The sequence below is a fragment of the Phyllostomus hastatus genome, unplaced genomic scaffold (genome assembly GCF_019186645.2).
Source record: "Phyllostomus hastatus isolate PE091 unplaced genomic scaffold, TTU_PhHast_1.1 phas_contig_150, whole genome shotgun sequence".
Taxonomy (NCBI): domain Eukaryota; kingdom Metazoa; phylum Chordata; class Mammalia; order Chiroptera; family Phyllostomidae; genus Phyllostomus; species Phyllostomus hastatus.
This window is the reverse complement of record NW_025333611.1, coordinates 6,749,136-6,776,519: the sequence shown is the minus strand read 5'-3', so window position 1 is coordinate 6,776,519 and position 27,384 is coordinate 6,749,136. Positions and strand designations below refer to the sequence as shown.

Sequence of the window (27,384 nt, the reverse complement as noted above, 5' to 3'; positions counted from 1 at the left end):
TTTACTTAGCACCTAAATTGGCTCCTTTTTTAGCAAACTTAAATAATTTCCATCAGGAACTATATAGCAAGCTATTTCTTTCTAGCAACAAATTTCTGATTCTCTGATACCAGCTGGAGGGCCTACAGTTCGAGTCACTGACTACCCAGAGTTGGCGTCAGACTCCATACGTAGGTTTAAGGGCTCAACTCTGCAAGATTCCTCTTCTAGGTTCTTTGGCTGGTCTCGTAATTAAATTGGTAGAAGGCAGCTTTACAAGAGAAAAAACAAATTTAATTTCATACCTGTGGGAGACCCAAAGACACGAGCCTCAAAAGACAGCCAGGTAATTGAGGCTTATGAAACATCCTGGGCTGAGGAAAGGGGTGAGGGCCTGGGAATACAAACGGGGGGAAGCGCCTTCACAGGAAGGCAGAGGAGAGGTTTGGGAAACAAAGTTTGCCTGCTTTTCTGCAGGTAAGTTTATCAGGTAAAAAGGTACATCTGGTAGCAGCTCTCTTCCTGGTCCCGGCTCTCCGTCCAGTGTAAATTTAGGCAGTTGAGGGGGAGGGAAAGCACTTTTCCTAAGTCTGTTGGCTTTTGATTGCCTTTTGCTCAAAATAATCCTCATGCTCAAGAGACATATTTTGGGGTAGCAAAAATCTGCTCCCCTCCACAGCAGATGTTCGTGGTATTCCTGCTCAAATATCCTTTTGGGTAAGAGTCAGAAATCACCCTCTCTTTAACCAAGAAGTGATTGGCACTAGTACCTTTGCTTTTGGGAAACCCTTGCAGCCCAGGGGACAGAGCTGGGGATAGGTCAGTGATCAGATCGCCACCCGATTCTTTTGTAGCTGGGTCGGGGCCAGGAAGAACGCACGGCCACGCCCCCTCCCCCATGCTTGCCCGATTTGGGCACAGTTTGCCAAACCAGTGCCCAAGCATCTTTGACACAGGTGACCGGGGATTGTCTCCTGTCTCCTAGGCCAGCAAAAAGGAGCGCTTCCTGCAGGTGCAGTCCATGATGTACGACCTGATGGAGTGGCGGTCCCAGCTCCTCTCGGGGACCCTGCCCAAGGACGAGCTGAAGGAACTGAAGCAGAAAGTCACATCCAAAATCGACTATGGCAACAAGTAAATGCTCTTCCCTCTGGAGATATGCTTTTCTCCCCTCCCCACTCCCTTCTCCCCTTTCGCCCTCCCAAGAAGCCTGGTTTCATTTTTAGATGCGACTTTGCCACTCTCTATCTGGGAGAAGGCTGTTACCACGGCCGTGCCTCTGTGATCACCCCCCCGGGACCCGGGGGCATGCAGGCAGAGAGGAGGCTCACTTATGCAGTGGCTATTACCCAGCTGAGAGATTTAGGACACTTATTTAACCTACTTCCAGAAAGGCTGGGGAGCACAGTCATGCTGGCTCACTTTTGGCTTAGCTGTCATTTTGTTCCTGCATTTACAAAACTCTCCCTTAAATCCCGGGGTGAGAATCGAGGCCCCTTCCCCATCCTACATTACCCAAGCCACATGCCTCACTCATGCACAGTTACCAATGCGGTTCCTCAAAAGGGATTTGCAGACATTGATTGGGGTTTGGATCCTGTGAAGTTGAGAAGAATGTGAAACAATTTTTTGAGGCAGGACAACCCACTGGTAATCATAGCAGTGGCAATAATGTTTTAACTAACATTTAATCTGGGCTTGATGCTACGGGTTCTTCATGCATTGTCTCATTTAATTCTTATTACACCTCTATGGGCCTTGTAGTTTTATGGTCCTCAGTTTTTTCAGGTGAAGAAACTGAGGCTCTTAAAGAGGTTCAGTGACCTCTTTGGAGTCACACAGCCAGTAAATGGCAGAACCAGAATTTTGATCCACGTTATCTGGTTCTGGAGACCATGGGCCTCACCACTGTGCTACCTGGAGAGCATTTGAGAGCTGTGAAGGCTTCCCTTCCCTCCTGGCTGTTTGGATGGCCTCCAAACATCCGACTCCTTTGTTTATTCATCTCAGCAACAAACATTGGTTGAGCACTTATAACGGGCCTGATTTCCTGCCAAGTGTTGAGGCTACAGATACAAAAGTTCCTGTCCACTGAGGGAACCACAGTCCAATTGGATGGAGATATGGGTAAACTATTGATATGTATTGTTATAAGTTTGATGGCATAGGAAGCAAGATATTCTTAATTCGACTTGGAAAAGGAAGTCGAGGAAGGCTTCCTGGAGGAGGTGACTCCAGGCTGCATTTTTGAAATAGGTGTGAAGTAGACTAAAAGAAAAAGAGAAGGTAGGAATGGGAGGGGGGAGCATGGCATGTTCAGAAGACTGCAGAGTGGGTCAGAGGGCTGGAACTCCCCTGAGGAGGAAGTAGAAAAAGCCTATTCAATGTGCATGAGAAGAAAACTTCTCAGCAGCCAGGCTCCTTTATCTTTGTCACATGCACTAGGAAGAAGATACAAAGAGGAAAGTCAATAGTCCAACGTGCAGCTGCTTCCCATCCCAGGGGCACAGTCCTCCCGCTGGTTCCTCTGCTGGCAGCCATCGAGCATGTCCGAATCTGCTTATATTGCACATCATCCCAAAGCGACAGGCAGAGCTCGCCATGCAGCTGCCGCTGCCATTGGTGCGGGGACATCCGAGCACAGCACAGCTGGGCGCTTGGGAATTGAGGGAGTTGTGCTGCTTTGCAGTAATGGCATCTGTGACCTTCGGATGTTGTTTCCTCATGAGGCTCCCGAGAAGAGGGACCAAGGATGAAATAAATGGTCTCGGCTCATAGGAAGCCTTTCTTGGGGTAGGGGCTCCCGCAGGCCCTGGGAACTGTGAGCAGTATTGGCCCGTCCAATACTCCTTACGGCCCGTCCCCCTGCTGTTCTGGGAGTTCCTCTAAGACGCGATGGTCTAACTCATCTCTGTGGACCAGGGGCAGGGTCTGTACGCAGTAGGTGCCCAGTGAATGGTCACCCCGTGAGTGCATGAATGATGCTGATGGGAAAAAGAGGAAAACCAGCTCCTCCCGCAGTCAGCCCCACCGCTGCAGCATCGCCCAGGCCGGCCCGGGCTTTCGGTTTCAGACAGTTCCCTTTGGGGAAGTGAGACACGTCCGGGGAGACGGAGCCCTGAGCGAAGGGGCCCCTTGCTTCTTGCCTCCCTTCCCTGATGACTTTAGCTGCATGTGAGGGAGACCTGGGCACCTTAAGTCAACACCTGCCTGCTGTCTTGGGGGCTCAGAGCTCCAACCTGGGGTGCAGTGGGTGGCTTCCATCACATCGGAAGCCCAGGCCTCTGGGGAGAGTGTCAGGAAGCACAGGCCTGGCAGCGAGAGTCAGGAGAGCCCGATGGGGAGCCGAGTTTGGGAGGATCGATCAGAACCAGCCGGTTTCCTCCCCCATCCACTCCATCCCTGCATGCAGACCCCCCGATTTTGTTGTGCGCTGAGTGGCCCCGACGACATTTACAAAATGCAGCCTCAGTTTGTATTTCGCAATGACAAGAACCCGGCAAGGAGGACTAATAAGAACTTACTGAGTGCTGCCTGTGTGCCGGGCACTGTTTCAAGCACTTTCCATGTATTAATTCAGCTAAGTCTCACGGCAGCGCCCTCATTTCTCTAAGAAGGGAACCGAGGCTCCCAGAGCGATGCGGTCATTTTGCCCAAGGAGCACAGGCATTTGCAGCAGGGAGCTTGGCTCCAGGGTTCGAGAGCTTAACCGCTGCATTCCGCTGCCTCCTGAGGACTACGTGGCTTAGTGAGGGAGAAGCAGTCGTTGGAGTAGCAAGTCCTGCATTTCTTAAGAGGAGGAAGCACGAAGGAGGCTAGATGTGCGAGTCAGGGCATGGGGTGATAACCTCTGAACCCAACAAGACAAGCAGGAATTACTAGATGAAGAATTGCAGGGAAGAGAGAGAGGTGAGAGAGAGAGAGCGTGTGGGAGGAGCTGAGGGATGAACATGAACATGGAGAGGAAGGCAGCTGGGCCAGCACCTTGGGGGTCTGAGCACCAAGCAGAAAAATTTAATTTTGTCCAGAGAGCAGTGCGGAGCCACAGAAGGAGCCATTTCTGTTTTCTTCATCTTAAAAAACCTTTTTTTAGAAAAATACATAACGTGGGGGCTTCTTCCCCCACCCTCATCTTGGGTTCATTTCACCACTTTCTTGAACAGAAGGGAACAGTGGGGCTCCCTCCGCAGGGGAAAATGTCAAAACAGTTAGCTCTCCAACATGAATGGTCTGCTGTCCAGTTGGGGCAGCCTCTCCAGAGGCTGGGGCACGGGAATCCTGACTGCCTGGCCCCCTGGCTCCTGACGCTCCCAAGTTTCAGGTGAGACTGGCACCCACAAAGTGGGGGAGGAACCCTCAAAGGACTCCTCCAACTCCTACTGCCGTAGCACTGGGAGAATGTTTTATTCATCCATTTTAGAACTGAATCTGCTTTGATAAATTTTGAGGAGAAAGAGCTGGAGAAATCTTGCCATTAAATTATGATTCAGCGATGTCCCATCTTTTCCGAGATCTGGCGAGCCTCTGCTCGGCATTCGCTGAACGCATTTATTCCCCCGAGCATGGTCCATTCCACAGCGTGGCTGCGCAACGTTATGAGTCCTATCTGGCTGGAAGTTAATTTCCTAATAAATGTGGGCCAACGGGTGACTCTTGGCCCCCTTCTGTCTGCATTTGGATGTGCCTCTCAATCCGATTCTCCAATAAGAGATGAAAACGTTTTGTCTCCTTCATTTGTCTTTGCTGCCCTTCCTCAATCTGGTACTCAGTAGTGGGTGGTGCATAAGCAGGACTACTGTTGACCTTCTTAGAATCTCCATCAGCCCCCCTCCCCCTGCCTTCTGTGTGTGGACAGCCGGGGTCCTCCATCTCAACATCAAGGGCAAAAGCAGCTTCAGATGAAGGCCTCTGCAAACCTACCCCCTCGCCCCCCCCCCCCGCCCCCCAGTCCAGTACTGCTCCTAAGCGCCTCCCAGTGGTGGAAACACTTCACCAATGCCCTAAAGACTCCAGCCTCCATGATTTACCCTCTCCTCCTGTTTCGCTTTTCAGAATCCTTGAACTCGATCTGATCGTCAGGGATGAAGATGGGAATATCTTGGATCCTGATAACACCAGCGTCATCAGCTTGTTCCACGCACATGAGGAAGCCACTGATAAAATCACAGAGCGTATCAAGGAAGAAATGGTGAGCTTTGTGAAAGCAGGCTTTGGCCAAGTGAGGCAGGCATTTAGCACACCATAACACCATAAACTTGCACAGGCTAATTAACCAGACTGTCTATTATTCAAAGAGACATCTGCCCTGTGATCAGAGATGGTCAATAAGCACACACATTTTACTGTGTTTTTGTACTCGGATCTGTAGCTCACTCTGCATCCCTTTCACAGGTAGTTTAATGCCAGCAAGTTTCCTGCTCTCATGGGGTGTTTATAGTCCAGAGAGGAGAAAGGAAAAAAGGCAGTAAAAAGATAAAGAAAGAAATGGAGAAATTAATTTGAGATGGTGATAAGTCTCTAAAAGGCAGTAAACTAGGGTTATGTGAATCGAGGTGAATCAGGAGCTATTTCAAAGGGTACCATGAAGAAAGGCCTCTCTCAAGAGTGACATCTGAGATGACACTTGAATAATGTGAGGGCATCAGACCCCCGACGTTCTAGGGACAAAGTGCTTCATGCAGAGGGGAGAGCAGATGCAAAGGCCCTGAGGTAGGCCTGAGCTCTGAGTGTTTAAGGAGGAGAAAGGCCGGTATGCATGGGGCACGATGAGCAGTCTGAGAGCCCAGGCAGTGATTTGGAGGAGGGGGTCTCGGGAGCCAGGTCTCACGGGGCCTGAGGAGTCACGCAGAGAGTGACGGTGTTATTCCAAGTGTGGTAGGGAGCCAACAGATGATTTCAAGGGAGTACACTCTTTTCAAAGTTGACATAATCTGATTCATAATTTTAAAAATAGTTTTAACCACTGTATATTTGAAAGCAACCTTATTTTTAGATTTATTGAGAGATAATCTTCACACAATAAACTTATTCTCAAGTACAGTTTAATGAATCTTACTAATATACAGTGTTGGATAAACACTACTATATATTAATATGGCCAAGATACAGAACGATTCCCTCACCCTGAAAGCTTCTCTGAGTTCCTTTACAGTCGGTCCCCTTCCCCATCCCCACGCCCAGGCAATTTCTAATTTGCTTTTCATGACTATGCTTTTGCCTCTTCATAGGGTTTTATGTAAATGGAATGATACGGTTTTTCTGTTTGACTGCTGTTACTCCGTATGATATGTTTGAGGTTTATGTTGTTGTATATATTAATGTTTTTTTCCTTTTCATTGCTAATTGCTATGCCACTGACCAGTTGTCCACGGTACACGTTACTGACCAATTGTCAGACATGCGTGCTGTTTCCAGTTGGGGGCTATTAAAACTGATGCTGCTGTGAACATTTCCATACAGACCTTTGTGTCGACATGTGTTTTCATTCTTTGGGGGCCATACCTAGCAGTAGGACTGCTGGATCACATGATAAGTGTATGTTCAACTTTTTAAGATACTTCCATACTGTTTCCCAAAAGGGCTGTGCAATTTTACATTTCCATGACCAATATACGGGCATTCCAGCTGCTCCACTTCCTCACTAACACTTGGTATTGTCGATCTTTTAACTTCGGCCATTCTAATGATTGAGTAATGGCTTCTCATGATGGTTTAATTTGCAGTTCCCTGGATGACTAGTGATATTGAGTATCTCTTTATGTGCTTACTGGCCATCACCATTTGTATCTTTCTTTGTGAAGTTTCTGTTCAAATGTTTTGCCCATTTTAATTGGGCTGGTTTCCTTATTCTTGAGTTGTAAGAATTTTTTAATTTATTCTGGATACAAATCTTTATCAGACATATATTTTACAAACATGTTTTCCTTGTGCCTGGCCTTTTCATTTCTTAAGTGTGTCTTTTCGAAAGCAAAAAGTTTTTAGTTTTGATGAAGTTTGTTTCTGCAATATTTTTCCCCTTATAGTTTTTGCTTTTTATGACACTAACTTTATGAGGAAGACAGGTGGGAAACCAAATGGGAAAATCAAGGCCAAGAGAGTCCATGTGACTCAGTGTAGATTGCAGATACTTTCGGTGGCAGAGCTGGAAGTAACAGAGAAATCTCCAAGCTAAAAACCTACACGATGCTCAATATCTTTCTGTCGTCCCATGTGGTGCTGGGATAATTTTCTCTGTCCCCTTCCCTCCACCTGTCAGTCAAAAGACCAGCCAGATTATGGGATGTATTCCCGGATCTCCTCGTCCCCGACTCACAGCCTCTACGTCTTCGTGAGGAACTTCGTGTGCAGAATTGGGGAAGACGCCGAGCTCTTCATGTCTCTCTATGACCCCAACAAGCAGACCGTCATAAGGTGGGTGTGGTCAGCGTGGCCCGACTCCGCTGCTTGTGGGAGGTTGGCATTGGCGTAATAACACGGAGCAGCCTTTTCTTTTCGTCGTCGCTGGTGGTCGCTGGTGGAGAGATTCCCGCCCCGAGGCAGCACTGAGCCTAACTGAGAATATGACATACCTTCCTTCTGGGGGTGGAGGCATTACTTTCCGCCATTTGTTCCCCAGGGTGGGCGTATGGTTGCAGGGTTTTGTAAATAGTTTCAATTGCTGGAGAACAACCAGAAATAACAAGATGCAGAGAGGCAGCATTGGATAGGATAAAGGTCTCCACTTTTAGAATGGGAATTGAGAAATGAGCAGTGAAAACTCCGTTACTCTACTTGAGAGCAGTGGTCTAGGGTGTGGGCCCTGGGTTCACGTCCTCGCCTCGCCATTTATTCTGTCTCAACCTTGGACAGGCCATTAATGTTTCTTAACTCTGAGTTTTCCCTGTGCCAAGTGTAAATGCCAGCCTCACAAGATCATGTGTTTTAAGCGCTTCATGAAAAAAAATCACACGAAGCACAGGACCTGGCAAAGGCTGCCTGTGCTCCAAGGGGGAGGGGCGATGATTATGACTGTTCTAGTTAACTGTTCTTGAGAACTGAGGAAGTGAGGGAACCTCTGGGCGTCTCAGTCAAGGACGGGAGAACACCTTTGGGAATCTCCAGGGGAAGACTCTGGCACACCTCTGGCCCCCACTGCTGTCCCCCTGGCCTCTGCTTGTGGCTCAGACCATCCTTCCGGAATCCTGGAATACCACTGCCTATTCCCTCCGGCAGGGCTCGGGGCCAGCACGTGGGCCTGTATGTGAGAGATCCTGGTTACGTGTCAGACTAGAGCTGGAGCCCGATCTTCGTCTTTTATGCAGAAAACGATGTCTGTCTGGCTCGGATGTGATGACGAGTAAATGAGGTCATCTGCAGTGCCTAGTGAGGTGGTGCCTTAGAAAGTGACAGCTCTCTCGGAGACCGTTGGGAGACACGGAGGGCTACCCATGTGAGAAGTGCGAACTCAGGGCTGCACTTGATCTCGCGTGATCCTCGTTACTCTGTGCCATTTGTTGAGAACATGGGGCTCGAGGAACTTAAGTGACTTCCCCAAAGTCACATGTTTCTTATAAATGACAGAGATGAGATGTCTACCCAGGTCCATCTGGCTCCAAAGACACTGTAGTGCCCAATTCAGTCTGTCGCCAAGGCGCTCGTCTCTAAAGAGCAACACCAAGTATCCTCGGTGGTGCTCACCAGGGTCTCCGCACTGTGGTGGTGGAGAGTTATTCTCCATAGCAACCCTAAATCCCTCCTGAGAGCCAGCCCAATTCCCCTGGCTAGGCCTCCGTGGACGCCGCACACGAGTGTTCCTGCTCCTAAGAACCCACCTTGAAATGGTCTGCGTGTCCGTCTCCTCGCTGTCCTGCCGGCTGCTCCCCAGGCACCCGTGACAAAGATCCTGAGAGCACTACTAGGACCCCACCCCCACCGCTTAGAAAGCACGAGGGCTCCTCACAGCCGGATGAGCGAGGGCGCCCGGCCCGTCGCAGTGACGGATGGCCTGAGGCAGCTCCGGGGAGAGAGGCCGTGGATCAGCGAGATGGCAGCTCTGCTCCGTGCCGTGTCACACCGATGATGTGCTCGATGGCGCGTGCCTGAGAGATGCCTCGGGGAATGCCAGAGACATGGGGAAGCCCTCGGAGAGTGAGGGGTGAGGAGGACATGGGGAACAGAAGCCAAACACTTAGAAAACGAAGGAGGAGGAGCAGAAGCATGACACGAGTGGCCCAGGGGAACTCAGAAGGCCTCCCTGTGTCAGCCTGACCCTGCTCTTCCCCTGAGAAGACACCCACCTTCTCCACGCCTGCCTGCCCTCACCAGGGCCGACGTACCAGGGGCCACAGGCCAGCTAAGGTGTCTTCAGTGAGGCCTGGATGTAGGTTGGGGAGAATTTGGCTGCGATTGACCTTTTGGTGTTGGGATGAGTCATGGCCAGATTCTATGGGTGTATGAAGAGGCCTGGTTTGGGAGATTTAAGGTAAATTTTTGTAGGACCGAAAAAAAAAATAATAAAAGCAGCTCAGGCATCAGGCCAGTGGCAAAGCTCATGTCTAAAAAGAGGGTGAGGGGGAGCTGGAGTGGCCCCCACCCCCTCTCCGAGGAGGGAGTCACATGGAGGAGGTCTCACCTGTTTCCACGCCAGGTGGCCCTTCCAGATTTACCGCTCAGGTCTCCCTGGGCAAGGATGGATGGGGCCGGTGCAGCCCTCTAAATTGCTTTTCTTATTTATGTTTCTATTTCCCCTACAAGAAAATTGCTGGGCCCGCTGTTTCTATCTAGCAGGGTGGTTCTCTATGGGACTTGCTACATGTAATGAAAGGTCCTGGGAAATACCCATGTATTTCACTATGACAGTTCAGAAATAACCAATGAGAAATGATTTAAAAATTGGGGTAGAGTGGAGACAGGGACCGGAGCCTTCCTCGTTAGTTTGCTGCAAATTTCTCTAATTTTTAAGAAACCTTACTGAGAAAAAAGGGTGGATTTAACTTGATTGAGTTTTAACCACTGGTTAATTCAGAGCTGTGTTTATTTATCAGTTCCATTTCCCCCATGAACTTCGCTGAGATTACTCTCATTAATCTTCCAGGGGTGAGTGGACAGAGAAGAGCAAGAAGTCAGACAGAATAAACCACCGGAAAGAAGGCAGTTGCCCTTAACTTTGCTAGATTCCCATTATGCCTTCTTGGGGTGACTTGGCTTTTGAGCTTTAGTTTGCGTTTTCCTACTTCAAGATAACGAGTATTTATTTAGTAGCAACCGTATGCTCCCAGATGGCATGAAAAGCCCAATGACCTAACTCGGCAAACCGCACTAAGCTTCTCCTAAGTTAGAGAAGGGCGAGGCTCTGTCTTCTCAGCACAGCGAGGCTGACCAGTGTGGACCATGCAGGGTGGTGGATGGTTGCTTGAAGGTGTGAAATGATCAATGAACACGTGTCAGAACCGTGTGACTGCCTCTCATAACACCCTTAAGTGGGTTTCAGTTAGCCATAGGATCAAGCCAAAATTCTTGAATGACCTTCAAGGCCTGCAGGGTCTAGCCCCGCTCTCTAATCTTTCTCTCACCAGTTTCCCGTGGGATCCGTTCTTTAGAGGCGTGAAGTTTCGTCCTGCCCCAGGGCATTCGCGCTCACGTTGGCTTTGCCTGGAGCATTTCCCTTCCCAACTCTTTGCTTGACCGACTTTATGTCCGTGGCACGCTCTCCACACAGACTTTCCCCGACTACCCGGACGAGGCCAGGCTCTCCTGATACACATTCTCACGGCGTCCTGAACCTTTATAGCACAACTGAGCATAAATGGTTGTTACAACCCCATTTAAATGGTTACTTAAGTGTGTCTCAGACCATGGCGGAGGCCCTCTATGTTCCATCAGAGTGCGCTATTCCATTCAGGGAAGCAGTCCTACATCCAAGGGACAATTTAAAATAATCCAAATCTTTACTCAGTCTCAACAGGGGAGTGGGGTGGAGGGGCGAGTACACGTGGGGGGGTGCGGTGACAAAAGGAAACTTTGTTTCGTGCGAACAGCTGAACTGTGATACAGCCCAGCTGTGAAAACAGCCGAACATGTTCCTTCTTAGTGTGCAGCAAATTGTGCTGAAATCTGTCCCCCCTCGTTCCTGCCCCTCAGTAACCTCACAGAGAACGCTGCCGCCCTTACAAAATGTTAGGCAGCTGGGCCAGAACTGGCTTAGTGGGTGAGGGAGGGAAAGAGGCTGCGAACACACACGTTAGTGATTCTCTGCCCCTGCCAGTCTAATGTCTGTCTCCCTGACGGGACCGGGATGTTCTGGAGAGAGGGACCACGTCTGTTTCAAACATCGCTGCATCCCCGGCAGCCAGCAGGGTGTGGGGCGCACAGCAGTGGCTCGGGAGATATTTTGACCGAATGAGTGTTGAGCCCCTGGCGGTAACGGGTCGCCCTTCTCTTCCCGCAGTGAGAACTACCTGGTGCGATGGGGCAGCAAGGGCTTCCCGAAGGAGATCGAGATGCTCAACAACCTGAAGGTGGTCTTCACGGTGGGTGCGCACTGCTTCCGCTCCGCACGGGCCACGCTCATGGGGATGTGATCTTGGCAGTGAGCTGGGTCTGCGGAGCTTCCGAGCTGGTGAAGGGCATTGTGTGTCCGGGCGAAGCTGCTGGGAAGATGGATCTTCTCCGTCTCCCTCTCCCTCCCTCCTTCCCTCCTTCCCTCCCTGTGTCTCACTCACCTGCACACGGAGAGCACATGCAGAGCCCTCTGTCAGCAAGCACACGCCTCCTCCAGCTGCCTTCTGCGTGAACCGGGTGCCACAGCTCTGCTGAGTTTCCGGTTAATGTGTGGTTAACCTGAGGTCCTTCATTTGGGTCAGACCTGAAGACCCTTCTCAAATATACTGGGCGGGGGGGGCGAGATCCTTCCTAGAACATTGGCTGCCTTGGTCAGGTGGATGCTCTGAACAGCATTAAGTCACAGATGACTGAAGATGTTACTGGTATCCTCCTAAATACCAGTACTCTCTGGGCAAGTCTTATGTAGACATGTCGGAATTAGCTGTTATGTGGATGCTTTATGTCTGAGAGTCAACAGGCTTTTTAGCTTTGGAAAGGAGAGAGAGCGGAAAGAAGGAGATGAGGGTTATTTCCTGCGGAGTCCCGTCTCTGGTCGTGTTTCCACAAGGCTGTGTTACGGGTGTGATCTTGAAACACCTGAGGATATTGGCGTTGTCATCCAGCGCGTCTGGGGAGAAGAGCATTTATGAGATTCTTCACTCCGTTGTTGCCTGTGCTAGCAAAGGGAAATTACTGAGAAAGCCAGGGACGGATGGGCATTGACCATACCGAGGAGTCGGATCCAGCAGTGCCCGACATGCTACATTGACCCACCTTGCTCTACAATAATTTTCTGTTCCAGCCCATTAAATACAGTGACTCGTGTTACGATTAGATAGGTGTGCCACTGATTTATTTTGTTGGTCACTTCCTAAAAAATGGGCCAGAGGAATAAGATCATAGGTCCTAATTGCTTAGACAGAAATTTTCTTGGCTTCCATAAATGTGCCTCAATCCTGTTTATCTATTATTAGTTAGAAGGAGGAGCCTATTTATTTTCTTGGTAAATAGGAGAGTCCCATGGGGCTTCCTGATTAAACCAGGAGACAGATGTTTCATGAGAGGGAGAGAGACGGGGAATCAATCAGGGGTTCATTTTGCAAGAGAACCAATTCATGATGTAAACACGCAGGAAAGGGCATCGGTAAGTTTGTGTCGCTCAGTATTAATGGGACCCTGCCTCCGTGGAATTCTGCCTGGGCCACCCGCTCCTCTTCCCACAGCAAATGAACTTGAGAGCTTTGTTCTTGTTCACATGACTGACACTTCCCTCTCTGGAAATGATGGGAGTCTTCATTTTGGGGCAAGGAAGGTCATGGTGCTCTGGCCTCTTTCATCGATGCAAGGGCTAGTCAGTGAGTGCTGCGTGTAAGTGCGGCGCTCGTTGCTGGGGATACGGCACTGACGAAGCTGATAGGTCCCCGTTCTCACGGCGTGATGGCGATATGAGAACATAAGTAAATAAATGAATAAACAGGAGAAATGTCGGAAGGCACGCCGTGCAATGTGGATAATTAAAACAGGGTGGTGTGATGGTGTTGGACTGGGACTCACTTTCGGCCGGGCGCTGAGGTAATGTGTAAGTCGGGGATGAGATAAGACTTGGCAGGCATGCGCCTTGCTGGCCTTACTTGTCTCGTCTCTGGATGTCAGCTCTTTCTAGTTTCCTCTTTGGAGGCAGGGCTGGAGGAGCTGACACGTGGGTATGTGGGTTGGGCCGATGGTGGGCTTCCCCTCTGTCTGCTTTACCAGGATTCGCCTCCACCCCTGGCTCTGGAGGAGCAGAGCAGCCTGTACCATGAGGTTCCCTAAGACCTCGCCTGGTTTGGGGGTCACTGCCAACACATGGGTAACAAGGCTAAGCAATAATAGGAGTACTAATGAGTTATTAACTCAGGTGGCATGGGTTTTACAGTTCATTGCCCTGCCTCAGCTTCCCCAACACGTCTGAGTCATTGAAGCCAAAGTAAACGGACTGGGAGACACCACAGATGGAAGCACAGTCCTGAGTGAGGGCTGCCTGTCCACACACCTGTCAGAGAATAACCCGCGCTCAGCCCTTTGGCTGGGCTCACATGCCTAGGTGCCCTAGGGCCAAGCGTCTCTGATGAGCTAGCTCGTAGAGATCTCACGTCTTCGTCTGAGTAAGGGGAAGAGGAATGGAATGGGGACTTACCTAGGAACCTTCTAGGTTTGTCGAGTGTATTTGTTGCTAGGGCTGTCATTACAAAATACCACAGACAGGCTGGCTTACATAACAGAAACTTTTCCCCCCACAGTTCTGGAGCCTGGAAGTCCAAGATTAAGGTGTCTGCAGGGTCGGTTTCTTTGGAGGCCTCTCTCCTTGACTTGCAGATGGCCACTGACCCCCTGCGTCTTCCCGTGATCGTCCTTCTGTGTGTCTGTGTTCTCTTCTCCCCTTCTTGTAAAGACAGATCGGATTAGGGCCTAACCTAACGCCACCACGTTAGCTTCATCACTTCTTTTTTTTTTTAAGGACTGATTTTTAAAATTAATTTTGTTGGGGTGAATTAATCACCTATTTCCAAATACAGCCATGTTCTGGGTCCTGGGAGGTTAGGACTCCAACACAGGAATTTGAGGTGAGGGCATAACTCAGCCCATGACATCAAGGAAGAAACCTTTCAGGCGCCCCTGGCTGTGAAGAGCCTCTGAGAGGTACCAGTTCAAAACTGTGAAAAACCCTAAGGGAACAAGAGAAGTAATTAGGGATGGCGGTGGAAAGGAAGCAAGACCTGAGCTGTTAAGGACGGGAAGGCTTTGGCTAGGGAGAGGAATAAGCGGCAAGCGTTTGAGGTGGAGGCGTGGACCAGGAGGCTGAGGAAGAAAGATCCAGAGTTGAAAGTGAGCACAAAAGAAGTCTTTGTGACAAAAATAGAGTACTTGCATGCAGAGAATAGTGGGGAACCAGTTGGAGAGGACAGCTGGAAATACATTATGTCTAGGACTTTTCACGTCAGCCCGGGAAGATTAGCACTAATAGGGTAGGAAATAAGGAGCCATTAACATCGTTGGGGGAGAGAAATGAAATAATGAACGTGGCTTCTAAAGACGGGCTGGTAGGGGACTGCAGGGTGGAGTGGAGGGAGGTGTCAGCCAGGCCAGGGGCGAGGTGGTCCAACCCCCTGGATGTGAGATAATTGGGACCTCAAACACGATTGCCTATGGGGTGAGGCAGGGAATGCCTATGAGTGCGGAGCCTTCCTGGACCTGAGAGCCCCCTCCCTCCCTGTCTTCCCTTCCTCCATGCCCAGCCCAGAGGCTTTGGAGAGGGGGAAAGCAGACATCCATTCCTCAGGCCAGTGAGAGGAGAGCCCTTGTATCAGCCAGTGCTCCAGAGAAACTGAACCAACGGGTTAGATGGGCAGATAGATTTATTTTAAGGATTGGGCTCCCGTGATTACGGAGGCTGGTGAGTTTGGAATCTGTGAGGCTGGCCGGCAGGCTGGAAACTCAGGCCGGATGGCTATGCTACAGCCTGGAGACAGAATTCTTCCTTCTCGGGGAAACATCACTTTTTGTTCTTAAGAGTTTCCACTGATTGGATGAGGCCCGCCTCCATTATGGAAGGCAATCTTATTTACCTAAAGTCAGCTGGCTATAGAGGCTTATTAGACCTAAAAAACACCTTCACAGCAACATTTAGACTAGTGTTGGACCTAGCACCTAGGCACCATAGCGTAGCCAAGGTGATGCAAACATTGAACCATTGCAGCCTCCAAGAGGGAAAGTGTGGACCCCATTGGGGCCACGTCTTGCTCCCAGAGACTCTGCACCCTTCCTTCCTTTTCCACCCACACCAGCCGCAGGGAGAGGCTGGGTGCTGCTTTACCCAAACCCTGGCTCTGGTGTGGGCCGACAGGCTGCAGCCAGTGTGTACACCTGCATGAGGACTAACTCAGACGAGAAGCAGCTGCACCCTAGAGAGGTCATGGCCAGGGTTCTCGGCTCTGATGCCAACAACATGCCTTGATATTCCTTCTGCACCCGACTCCAGCCGGAAGGGGGTCCCAGAACAGGGCAGGCAAGTGAGGAGGTGGTCCCTGTGGGCTTTCCTCCTGCCTGCATGCCTTTCTGATGGTGAGAAAGATGTTGTGTGGCAGTTGGGCTAATGGACTTTGGTGTCAGAGCGACTGGACAGTGTCTGCAAGGACTAAGGTCATGCATGACCTTGGGGAAGCTCCTTATCCTCTTTGTGTCTCGGTTTTCCTTTATATAAAATGGGAATGCAGTAGTAGTATGTACTTCTGGCAAGGATCAAATAAGACAGTGACGTGAGACATTTTAGCATATGATTTGAGACATGACCAGTTTCAGTGTCCTTCTGGGCCCAGGGCTAGTGCAACGGCCCATCTGCCTTGGAGTCGGCCAGCTCACACACCTTGCCTTGGTCAATGAAATGTAGCCAAAGCAATGTGTATCTCTTGTGGGTGGAAGCTTTAGGTACCATTAAGCGGCTTGCCATCTTTCCTTCTCCCTGCAGAGGGGAGAGGGAAGGCACCCGTGTGCAGCCAGTGGCCCAGAGTAAGGAGGTGAGCGGAGTGGAGCCCCCGCCCACCTGCACTGGGCCAGTAGCCTGAGCCAGAAGGAAACATCTCCTGGTCATAGCTCTGAGATACTGGGGTTCTGTGGTGTCACAACAACCCAGACCTGAGTGATATGCATCCACGCGGTGCGCAGTACATGGGAACTTAGGATCTTTCCCTCTTCTTTTGGCCTGCCCCTTGAGAGGTGCTGAGCTGCGACGAGACGCATGGAGTCATTGGCAGCAAATGCCGTTTTGGGGGTCCGTCAGCTGGCGCGCAGGGAATCCTGCCTGCATAAAGGATATCGCACCTCTGCCTGTCTGTTCCATCAGGTTGAAGAGGGAGAATCAGAACTGAGCACCAGAGTCCTGTTCCCCAGTTCCTTTCCAACACTCGCCATTCTCATCTGTGAAATGGGTGCGGTAGCTTGGCTTTCTCCCTTCCCCCGGACCAATTGTATGATTAGTCCATGTCTGCTAAGCGCTGAGCACTCGCTCTGGAACCTACTGTCACTCAGCGTCCCTCTCTAGTGTTGTCCATCAGACACCGATGTGTAACTGCTCTTCTCCTGCCCTACAGGACCTGGGAAACAAAGACCTCAACAGGGATAAAATTTACCTGATTTGTCAAATAGTCCGAGTCGGGAAGATGGATCTCAAGGACACCAACACGAAGAAGTGCACGCAGGGACTGAGGCGGCCCTTTGGGGTGGCAGGTAATGACACACGAGACACCATTAACTCGTACTGGAGTGCACGTCTTGTACATCTGCATTTTAAAGAGGATTTCTTTCCCTCTCCTCCTTGCTCCCCCTGCAAAATTTATGCCATCCATCCCCTAGTACCTACATTTCCGGTAGCTAAATCAAAATAATTGGTGACTGCGTCCAGATTTATGATGAAAGCGGTGAATTATGGGACCCCCTCACCCCCGTCTGGAGCAGAGCCCTGGGAACAGGATGCAGCCTGAGCAGTGGGCGCCCCGGCTCCCCAGCACAGAGACAATGGAAGAGCAATATAACCAGGATCTCATTATGATGAGCAAACCGGTTTTTCAGAAATACTCAGGGCTGGAAATGAAGTTACACAGAGTGAATCACCCCACCACACATGTGAGTTCCAGACGGAAGTGGACGTTCGGAGGGTTGGCTCGATGCAGTCAGGCTGCTGAGGGCTACGTGGCTTTTCCCCTTTTCTCCACACCTTTGCTCTCTCACAGTTGCCAAGACTTCAGTATTCTTGTCCCGTGTTTATGGTTTTTGTTGTATTTGACCATCACTTGTGCTATTACTCACCTAGTACATTTCCTTTTATTTAATGCACTTTATTTAAACTAAAACATTTTTTTTTTCTTAAAAGAATCTAAGTACCTGTGGAAACAGCTACTGGGTATGCAATTTTATTAAAATATAAGTTTCTAGTCAGGGACCAGTTGTGATCCCTGTGGACCGTATCCAAACCAGTGTTGCAGGTTCCTCGCTCCAGAATACTCTGGTCTCCTGTGATCACAAACCAGCCAGCCCTCAGCTAGTGCCCCGCACTGCTTCCGAGGTGGTGGAGTGAAGAAGTCAGCTCATACTGCTCTGCTTTTTTTTTTTTTTGTGTGTGTGTGTTTGTAACCTGGCATCGTTGCTAGCCAGCTGAGCGATAGCGGGCAAGCATTTCCCCCAGGGCCTGAGTTTCATTGTCTGAATAGAGAGACTTGGATCTGGTTGGCCCACGGTCTGCGCTGAAACGCTCCGACTCTGTGGGAGGGGCACTCCTGACCTCGCAGCATTCTCATTAAAGCAGTGAGGGTTCGTCAGCCTCACCTCAAACCGTGCCTTTGTCCCTCAGCTGCAGTCTGATCTCTCTGGGTTGCAGGTGACAGCAATCTGGTAGAACTGAAAGGTTCAGAGATAGATTGTTTCAGGCGTGGCTGGATCCAGGAACTCAGATGCATGTATACCTCTCTGTCTCCCAGCTCCTATGTCCTCTGATTCTGAAGAGAGATTTCCAATTAGTTGGCAGAATATTGGCTAGTTGTTCCAAGCTTGCATCTGACTGGCCTAGCAATCCAGGGGAAAGAGGCAGCTCTTTCCCATTAGTTTCAGCAGAAACCCCAGGAGCTTAAATATAGTCACGTAGTCATCCCCAAAGCACTTACTCTGGCTGGGGAGGGGGTGGTAGGGGAGGAAGTGGGGTCCTGTGATCGCCCAGGTTCTGTGAACACCTCTGGAGCCAGGGGAAGATGGCTGCACCCCAGCCACGCTCCCCGAGAATGGGCGAGGGGAGCCCATCAGGCGGTGAGAATAGATGTCAGTCAGGTTCCAGTGGCGATTTCTCCTTCTCTCGGCTCCCTAACTCCCCTCCTGAGCTTGATGTAGTCACTGGTTGATGATCACTCAAGCCATTTTAGCAGCTCCCTGACCAGGCCCTGGAGTGTCTGAGATACATCACGTTAGGAAGGTTTTGACTCTCCTTGACCAGCTTTCTCCAGTGCCCCTCCCCCTCCCCCACCCCATCAGGCCTAGATCCCTGCTGTAAGGCTGGCGTTCTGCACCTTGGTTTTATGGACCTTTAGTGGCTGATTTAAGAAGTTTCTGAGGACCCAGGATCCCTCTGGAATGGCGGGGTTCAAGGTTCTTACAGTGCTGTGTCTGTGCACACGAGCACGTTTATGCAAAGCGAATAGATTTCATTGGCTTCTCAGGCCCCGCAGCGAGTCACTGCCCCCAGGCCCTGCAGGCACAGCAGGTGCACAGTACATGTACGTCAGCTCCGAAACGAACTGCTTAATCCCACAGCCATCACCCTGACTCCTCCTCCTTGGCTTCTGCTAAACCGCTCGCTCTCGGAGGGCCTCACGGCCCGCTGACCCCCAGCCCACTCTGCCCGGAGGTTCGGCGGGGGCCGCAGGCTGTGAACACGCCAGGGTCTGCGCCTCGTCCGCCGCTGGCTGGCTCGCTCTCCCGGGCTTTCCCAGCCCAGCTTTCTGCCCTGCGGTCTCATCTCATTGCCGTCCCTTCCTGGGAGCAGGAGGACTTCAACGACCCGTTTCTCCTCTTCTTCTAGTTATGGACATAACGGACATCATCAAGGGGAAAGCAGAGAGTGACGAAGAAAAGCAGCACTTCATCCCTTTCCACCCGTGAGAGATTCTCCATGCCCTTCCCTTCCCCGAAACCACGCCCTGTCCCCCTGAGGGCCACTGGGAGCAGGGCAAACGGCTTCTCTGGGTGGCCGATGTCCAGGTGGGGCCTCCCCAAAGCAGGGCAGGAGGAGAACGATAGTCTCAGGGCCAGGGCCCTTGAAACCAACCAGCTTTTCACCCATTCGTTTATCAAATGGTATTTATTCAATGGACTTTGACTGGAGGCCAGCAGAGGGGTGGCCGCTGGGCTGGTCATGGGGTTGGAGTGGTGACCCAGATAGACATGGCCCGGTCGTCCTGGCACTTGTGTCAGGATCGGGAGGGAAGCAGGTCGTCCGCCAAGGGCGAAGGCATTGAGGTCAAGTATGGCGGGAGCCCCGCAGCTGTGAAGCGGAAGCGCATCAGCTACGTGCAACAGGGAGCCCCAACCTGCTTCTCACGGGTAGACAGGTCCACGCCTGGAGGGGAGGGTCTTTCCCCCGCTCTCACAGCACCTGTGAGAAGGCAGCACTCCCGGTTTGAGAATGCTGTCCTTACTTCTTACCCCAAGGACGGGCCCAGAAGAACGGTGTTTGGTCACAGGTAGCAGGGTCAGCGACTCTGGTTGAGGCTGGTGACTAGGACCCAGCAGGAGAAGTAGAGTCTGCCACCTTGCGGGGCAGATATTCCTTGTAAGGAGTCGGCAATCCTTCCTTCTTCAAAGCCTTACCTAGGAAGGAAAAGCGGCCTCTCCTGGTGGCATTTATCCAGATTCCCAGATCTCAGGGCCGTGTTGCTTCTTGATGACATGTGTGCTCTCTGAGGTGGCATAGGCTGGCTCGCCTCACACCTACGGTGTGGGGAGGGTCTGGGCGACTCTCTGGAGCACGTGAAACCACAAGTTGGGGGCCACACAAGGGCATCCTGTGAGCGTTCTGTGCTCTTGTTTCCTTTCCAGGGTGACGGCTGAGAATGACTTCCTCCACAGTCTGTTGGGCAAAGTCACGGCCTTCAAGGGAGACAGCGGAGGGCAAGGTGGGTACTGTGCCAGTTTGCCCAGAGGACCGGGCCTGACTCTGGCCTTGGGGGCCCTTGATTCTTTAACAAACAGATCAGAAGTCTGAACTCAGGGAAAGCCAGCCTTCCTTGCAGACAGACCATCACAAAGAGTGGGGGCGTGGGGTCTATAGTAATGGAAGGCACATCTCCTGAAGCTGGGAGGCACGTCCGACTGCCCAGAGGAAGAGAGGAACTCCCGTATTCTGACTCTCCTTTATGGCAGGCACCTTCCTATGCTGCCTCATTTGGTTTTGCCCCTCGCACGGCTCTGTGAGATAGGGGGTGTCACCCCCACTTTGCAAAGGCTGGGCTGACACCGCCAGAAGTAACTGGTGGGACTCTTCCCCAGAGCAGTCTGGCTCCGGATGTCTGCTTCCGGTGCTCCCCTGCGGAAAGAGACCGAGGGGAGCGGGCAGGAGGGAGACCGAGGGAGCGCCTTGAGGAAGCTGGCTGCTCACGGCGAGCCTTCCCTTCCAGGCCTCTGGGTGACCATGAAGATGCTCGTGGGTGACATCGTTCAGATCCGCAAGGACTACCCACACCTGGTGGACAGGACCACTGTGGTGGCCAGGAAGCTGGGCTTCCCGGAGATCATCATGCCAGGTCTGGCCTTGCCCCGGGGCGGGGGCGGTCCTGCTGGTTGGATCCTTTGTACGGCACCAACTCCTCCCTTTCCCACTGCTTTTCTCTAGTTCTCCCTGAAAACAACTTCTGTATCTACACAAATCTTCTATGCATTCCCATAACAAACACAAATATGTAGACATACAAGTGTGCTTCCTTCCCACGAACGGAATCGTATTGCACTTTATGTGCTTGATATACTCTGTATAGCTGCAACTTGCTTCATTGCTTAATAATTTATCACGGACATCCTTTCTACTTTGCTACCTGCAGAATAAACCCATTCTTTGGGGAAGAATATTGTCATTCTCTGACATTTCTAAAGTATTCCTTTATTACCAAAGGGCCCCATGCTCGTTGGGAAATGTTCAGATAGCTTGAAAAGGTATAAAGTGAACCATGAAAAGCTCCCTCAAATCTCTGTCTCCAGAAGTAACCACTGCTATTAACATTTTCCACATGTGTATGAAAGAGAGGGAAACCAACTGAGATTATATACGGTTCTTTTGAAACTCCCCTTTTTGTTTTAAACCTGTGTCTCGGCCTTGCATCCCCAGCTGCTCTCACTGCCTTCCTTCCTCAGTCACGTGGTGGCCCGGGGTGGCAGGGGGTCTGTAGGGTAATTTCCTCCCGTCTGCCTCACCTGAAACCTCAATTTCTTGTGCGTCCCCTTGGGATTTTCAGTTTTTCTTGGCCCTCATTCCTAAAGACCTCTCTCCCCTCATCCCTGACCCTGTGTTCCTTGGATGCACGAAAACTCACCCTCTCCGCTTCCACGCAATACAAGATCCGTGAATATCCATGGCGGTTACTAATAGTCCAGGATCCGTTCTATCAGAGCTTTTCCTTGCCGCCCCAGAAGGTGGCACTAGAGGATGAAAATTAAACGATGTTCACGGAGAGAACTACAGGCCAATTTTGATCATCTTCCCTCCCTCTTCGCAACCGGTTTCCCTCTATCCCCTTGTTACCTACTGCTCCAGCCTCCCGGAGGAAGTCAAGTGCCTTTTCCAAGCAGTGCTGGTTTTCACTGCCTTGACAGACACCGAGGTGGGGCCCCTCCGCTGGCTCCCCCTTCCCCTCACCCTCTAAGTCAGCGTCTCTCTCTCTCCCTCTGCCTCAGGGGATGTCAGGAACGACATCTACATCACTCTGCTGCACGGCGACTTTGACAAGTACAACAAGACCACACAGAGGAACGTGGAAGTGATCATGTGTGTGTGCACGGAGGATGGCAAAATACTGTCTGTAAGGACCCCTTGCTCTGGCTCTGGGTGACAAGGCCCCCCGGGGCGCTTCTGCTCCTAGAGACTCAAGTCTCCCACCCGATTCTGCTGTCTCGCTGCCAGCCGCCCTCAGGGTGGCGTGGAGTAATGTGATCCACACCTCCCCGCGTGGTTAGCACCGTAGCCCGTGATAAGACCTCGTGTTGTGATTTCCTCACACCAAAGCAGATTTCTAACGTCTGTTCCTTTATCCTTTCATGCCCCCCCCCTTTTTTTTTTGTCGTTTTGCTTGTCCTCACCTTGTAGGTTAGCTTTTTGCAGTTAGAATATTGTTCTCATTGCAACATGAGCCGGCTTATTCAGGCCAAATTCATGGCAAGAAAAAGGATCAATACGGAGCCTTGGGCGGGTGGAGGCTCAGGATGTGTTCAGAACAGACATTCCCGACACTTAATCTAAGTCCCAGCGCCCAGCCAGAAAGCCTGGTGGAAAGCCGGGCTCGTAAATTGGTCTCCAGAGGGCCGGCGGAGCGTATTCAAGAATGCAGAGCACATTGCTATAAATATTTTTACAGCCTGTGTCCTGGACAATATTTGTCATGCGTGTTTACATTCGTTTACTTACATTTCCTTTAAGGTTGTCAGCAGTGGCGTCCAGTGTGTGGGAGGGTTTCGCGTCTCCTTTCGGAACACTTGGTCTCGCGAAGTGTTTCACTTCGCCTTGGTTTCGCGCTCAGCAGAGGTCTCAGCGTGGGCCCGTGTTCCTCCGGGGTTGCAGGGGGTGAACGATAGCGCAGCGGGGCGGGGGTGTGAGCGCTGACGAGTCCTCTGCTCTGGCCTGGGGCTGGGGCTCAGGCCGGCTCTACGCGCTCCTCTACCCAACAATAATCCGCCTTATAGAGACGTCACGACGTGCCAGGCACCGTGACGAGTCTGCTGCAGGACCGCCACCATCCCCACTTTGACAGGGGACGCTGACCCTGTGTCAGGTGAAACCGTTTTCCCAAGGTCATGAAGTTGGTATGAGGCAGGGGGTGAGAGTGCATTTTGGGGCTCCAGCCCCCTTTCACACATCACGCTAATGCCTCTGCATTTCAAAACTTCACCAATCCGTCTCATTTTAAAATGAGGCCAATAACCAATTCTATCAAATTCTAGGGAGATTCATAGTTACTTTTTTAATGTAAAGAAATCCCCACAATTGCCTTTTTTGTTGTTGTTGTTCATAAAGACTGGCCCCATTAGTTAATATGTAGCTGAGCAAAATCCGAGCATATGACTCATCCTCTTTTTTTTTGGATTCTGAAACTTTTCTGAAAAACGAAGTGAGAGAGACGCTTTGCTCAGAGCAACATGAAGGACGCGCAGAGGGTTTTTATCCAATAGACTGTTTGCATTTCACAAATGTATAGACCACGGCCTTGAAGTTATTTTTATCCAGCTACCTGTTGGAGAACTTGCAAACCTCGGCTTCGTTTTTGAAACACTGGTATGCTTGCCTTCAATGTTGCCAAAGGACAAATTAGGGAACTGTTAGCTGGAAAGCAGGCATCTTACCTCTGCCACCCTTTCAGGTCGCACCCCGCCAGGCTGAGCAGGGACACTCAGGTGCATATATAGGCAGGTACGAGGGGGGCTGAAGCGCAGAGGCAACGGTGGGGTCATGGCGATAATCTGCAGTCTCGTCTGTTAGGGAAGTTATGGGGGAGTTCGGCTGACTGACTATTGAAAATTGCTAAGGAAGCCTGTGGGAGGCTTTCCTTTCTCTCGCTGCAGAAATAAACATCACCGCCTAATTAAGCGTCAGGCTGCACACTTGAAACACTCCACACTCCTGTGTGGTGCCGGCGGGCTCCTGCGGGGACCCTGCCGCTCAGGGATATCGGCTTCTCCTCCCGCCCCAGGTGCACGCTGTCCTTGGCAGAGCGGGGCCGGAGGACAGAGTTGGTCGTCTTTGTCCTTGGATCCCTTTGGGGTTTCAACAGCCTTGCTCAGGAAGGGCCGTAGCCGAGAAGCTAACGGGGTGGGCTTTGGGGTCAGACGTATGGGGTTCAGATTCGGTCCCCTCCTATTAGCCGTGTGATCTTGGGCAAGTTGATGTGTGTATAAAAGAGGAATGATAATCTCTTTCTCATGGGGTTGCAGGTTAAGTAAAATAGCAGGTGTATGGCGCCTGCCATGCAGCAAGTACTTGGTAACAGAAAGGAGGGTAACATTCAGGGAAGGCAGACTTCCTACCTATGGGGGGGAGCCCTGGGCAGGAGCTGAGGGGGTTCAAACAGGCAATCCAATGAGGATGCCTGAAGCAAGTTTAAGGAAAACCAAAAAGGCTCCAATGCCAGGCTGAGAAGCCTCTGCCCTTCGGAGACCAGCTGGCGTGAGCTGGTGGAGGTGGGGCGTGGGGCAGTGTGGTGCAGTGGTTGGCATGGCTCCCTCTGGGGCCAGGCAGCCAGGCTCAAAGCCCAGCTCAGCCTAGATTAGCAGGATGACCTTGAGCAAGTTACATAATGTCTCTATACCTAAGATTCTCTGTCTGAAAATGAGACCAGCAGTGGCACCTCACTCTTGTGAATATCAAATAAGGTGATCTACATAATAGGTGCTCATTACAGTTAACCGTCTCTACTGGAAAGGCATTGACGTCTCCAGGCCTGATCCCCGCCTCGGGGACGCTGACCCGTGTCGCCCCGGGAGGCAGCGTCGCTGGGGTAGAACGCTTCCTGGCCCTCGGAGTGCGTTCACTTCGCTGTGTCATCATCTGTTCCTCGGGTCAGTCCTATGGGGTAAACAGGGCCTGTGCTGGGAGCCTGTGCTGGGAGCCTGCTTTTCCTCCTGCCGAAGTGTGCCTGCCGGGGCCACGTCAGCATCAATCCTCCAGGCTCCCTGATTCCTGCACGGGTCCCCTTCAACTGACCTGCAGCCGACTAGAGGCTCTTGACTTGTCCATCGGGGGCCGTGGAAGTAGGCAATGGGGAAAACGGTTAAACCGGCTGACTTGAGACATACACCCATTGGTATTTCCCCCCAAAGTGGGCTCAGTCCCCGATCTCGATACTCTCTAGACACACCTGGTAACGTCCGCTTTATCCCCCAAGTGGTGAGGATCTTGGGCCTTTCTCAGAATAATGCTGAGACTCCTCTCCAGCCTTAGGCCATCAGAAATTCCCATCGTCAGGACAGTTTCGTGGCATTCAGTTGCCTGCGATGCAGCAATTTTACTTTCACCAGAGATAGATGTGTATTTTCAGATTTTATAAGCTAGATGGTGATTCACTGGAGCTACAGAAACTCTCAGCCCATAAATGTCACCAGATATAAATCTGGGGAGTCTAGAAGGCATCTAGGTGGCTCTAAAAGGAACACTGGGCAGAGAGGAGCGGGTCTGAGGTGTAGACCAGCTGTGCCCCTTTTTGGGCAAGTGACTTCACCTCGCGGGGCCTCAGTTTACTCAGCTGTGAAATGGGGGTAATGAGGGCTGACTCGAGTGAGGTAGCGCGTGTGGAGGGCTTAGCATAACGCTAGACAAGGAGCACTCTCTGAACGGTTAGAAAAACCTCTGAAGTGTGTTTTTCATTTACTGCCTCGAGAATTTCGGAAAGGGTTCATCCCAGTGAAAACCAGGGGAGTTGGACGTTTTTCCTTTTTTCTAGTCACTGGTTATCTTTGTTTTGTTTTTCTCCTTATTTTTAAGGGTAAGCTCTGAAAGGACAGGCACCATATCCGTATTTTCAAACAGATTCAGTTTGGCCGCAAGGGCCGTACGGCAGCATGACACTGAGCTCGTCCTTTCCCTGCGGCTCGGACGGAGCGAAGAGGGAGCCGCCCCACGAGAGCGGCAGGCCTCTCCTTCCCACGGGCGCCCTTGGTTCACCAGGGGTTCCCACCTGTGTTCAGTTGTGGTCATTCCACTTCAGGGTGGGGCGGGGTTGGGGTCAAGGATCTGTTGGAGAGTCTGATAGAATCTGGGGAAGGGCATGGACTGTCTCACCACTAAAATGCTCAGAAGCACACGGTTTTGAAATTTTGGGGTCGGAACTACAACACTCACGTCGCTGCGTCTCTGCAGACTTGAGGTTAAAATATGCCGGTCTGGTCTAAAGACCACCAGACCAGCCCCTTCTGGGTGATCCTAGCTTCGGTTTTTCTCGGTGGCCCAATAGCTAGAATGAACAGAGAAGGCACTAGTGGCTGGCATCCTCTATTAGACGGGAATGCCTTGTTACTTGGAGGGTGATTTTTACGGCAAAGAATAAATATCCTGTACAGGTGTGCTCGCTCTGCTCAGAATGTCCTTCCCGCAGCTCTGCTCAGAGCCCACTTGGAATCCTTCTTCAAGGCCCTCAACTGTCATCGCCTCTAAGAAATCTTCCCTGAGTCCTCAGCTGGAACTTAAGTGTTTCTCCTCTGTGCCCCGGAGTAGTAAATACCTATGTCTGTCATCACATCGCATTGCGCAGTGATTTGTCTGCTCACCTAATGGTCCCTCCACCAAACTGGGAACCTGCGCGTCGGGTTTAATATCCGGCGGATGCCCGTAACCCAGAGCTTAGCACGGGCCTGGTCCCCGGAAGATGCTTTGTCACTGCAGGCTCCCTCCGCCCCTCGGCCCGTGTGTCTGTCTAAAGCCCAAGCTGCTCCCTCCCCTTCTTCAGCTCACACGGGCACTTCAGTGTGTCCGCATCAGAAATCCATCGGCACAAGCGGCCGCCTCACGGAGCCTGTTGGTGAACTCTGTGCACAGACTGAGGAAACAGGGAGGGTTCACATCCTGGCAGCCTACGGGAGCTCCAGGGTGGGTTACCATGTACAAAAGGCAGCCGCGTCAGCCCTGGCTCACTCCAGTGGTTTCCAGAATGCGAGTAATAGGATTTGTGTAGTTAGGCAGCTGTCACTGTCGGGGCTGGGGGCATTCGTGTGCAAATCTGTAATGTAGAAGGGCCACGATGGGTACCTGGCAAAAGAGTCGGGAATGGCCCCGGGTCCTAAGGCGCTGGGGCCAAAGTTACCCAAGCATAGGAAGTGGCAGTTCTGTAGAATTTTCCCTCTCTTTGCTTTTCTTGGCGCAGAATGCAATTTGCGTGGGAGCAGGGGACAAGCCCATGCACGAATATCGGTCTGTCGTGTACTATCAAGTCAAACAGCCACGGTGGATGGAAACAGTCAAGGTAATAATAATACTACTAATAGTGATGATGATGATGATGGTAATAGCAGCAAACACGCATGCAGGGGCTCTGAGGCACCTCCCTAACATCTGAA

At 51.3% G+C, this 27,384-nt stretch overlaps 1 protein-coding gene across 2 annotated transcripts in view; it reads left to right on the top strand.

Moving 5' to 3' along the window:
• The window catches only part of DOCK2 (dedicator of cytokinesis 2), a 354,825-nt gene that overhangs the window by 33,223 nt on the left and 294,218 nt on the right, over window positions 1-27,384 (top strand). For both annotated transcript variants that reach the window (XM_045820015.1, XM_045820013.1), the window contains exons 6-15: window positions 965-1,113; window positions 5,032-5,167; window positions 7,235-7,389; window positions 11,405-11,486; window positions 16,686-16,821; window positions 19,160-19,235; window positions 20,176-20,252; window positions 20,754-20,879; window positions 22,024-22,148; window positions 27,192-27,290. In XM_045820015.1, the coding sequence (XP_045675971.1) occupies window positions 965-1,113; window positions 5,032-5,167; window positions 7,235-7,389; window positions 11,405-11,486; window positions 16,686-16,821; window positions 19,160-19,235; window positions 20,176-20,252; window positions 20,754-20,879; window positions 22,024-22,148; window positions 27,192-27,290 (1,161 nt within the window). The remainder of the gene's footprint in view (window positions 1-964; window positions 1,114-5,031; window positions 5,168-7,234; window positions 7,390-11,404; window positions 11,487-16,685; window positions 16,822-19,159; window positions 19,236-20,175; window positions 20,253-20,753; window positions 20,880-22,023; window positions 22,149-27,191; window positions 27,291-27,384) is intronic.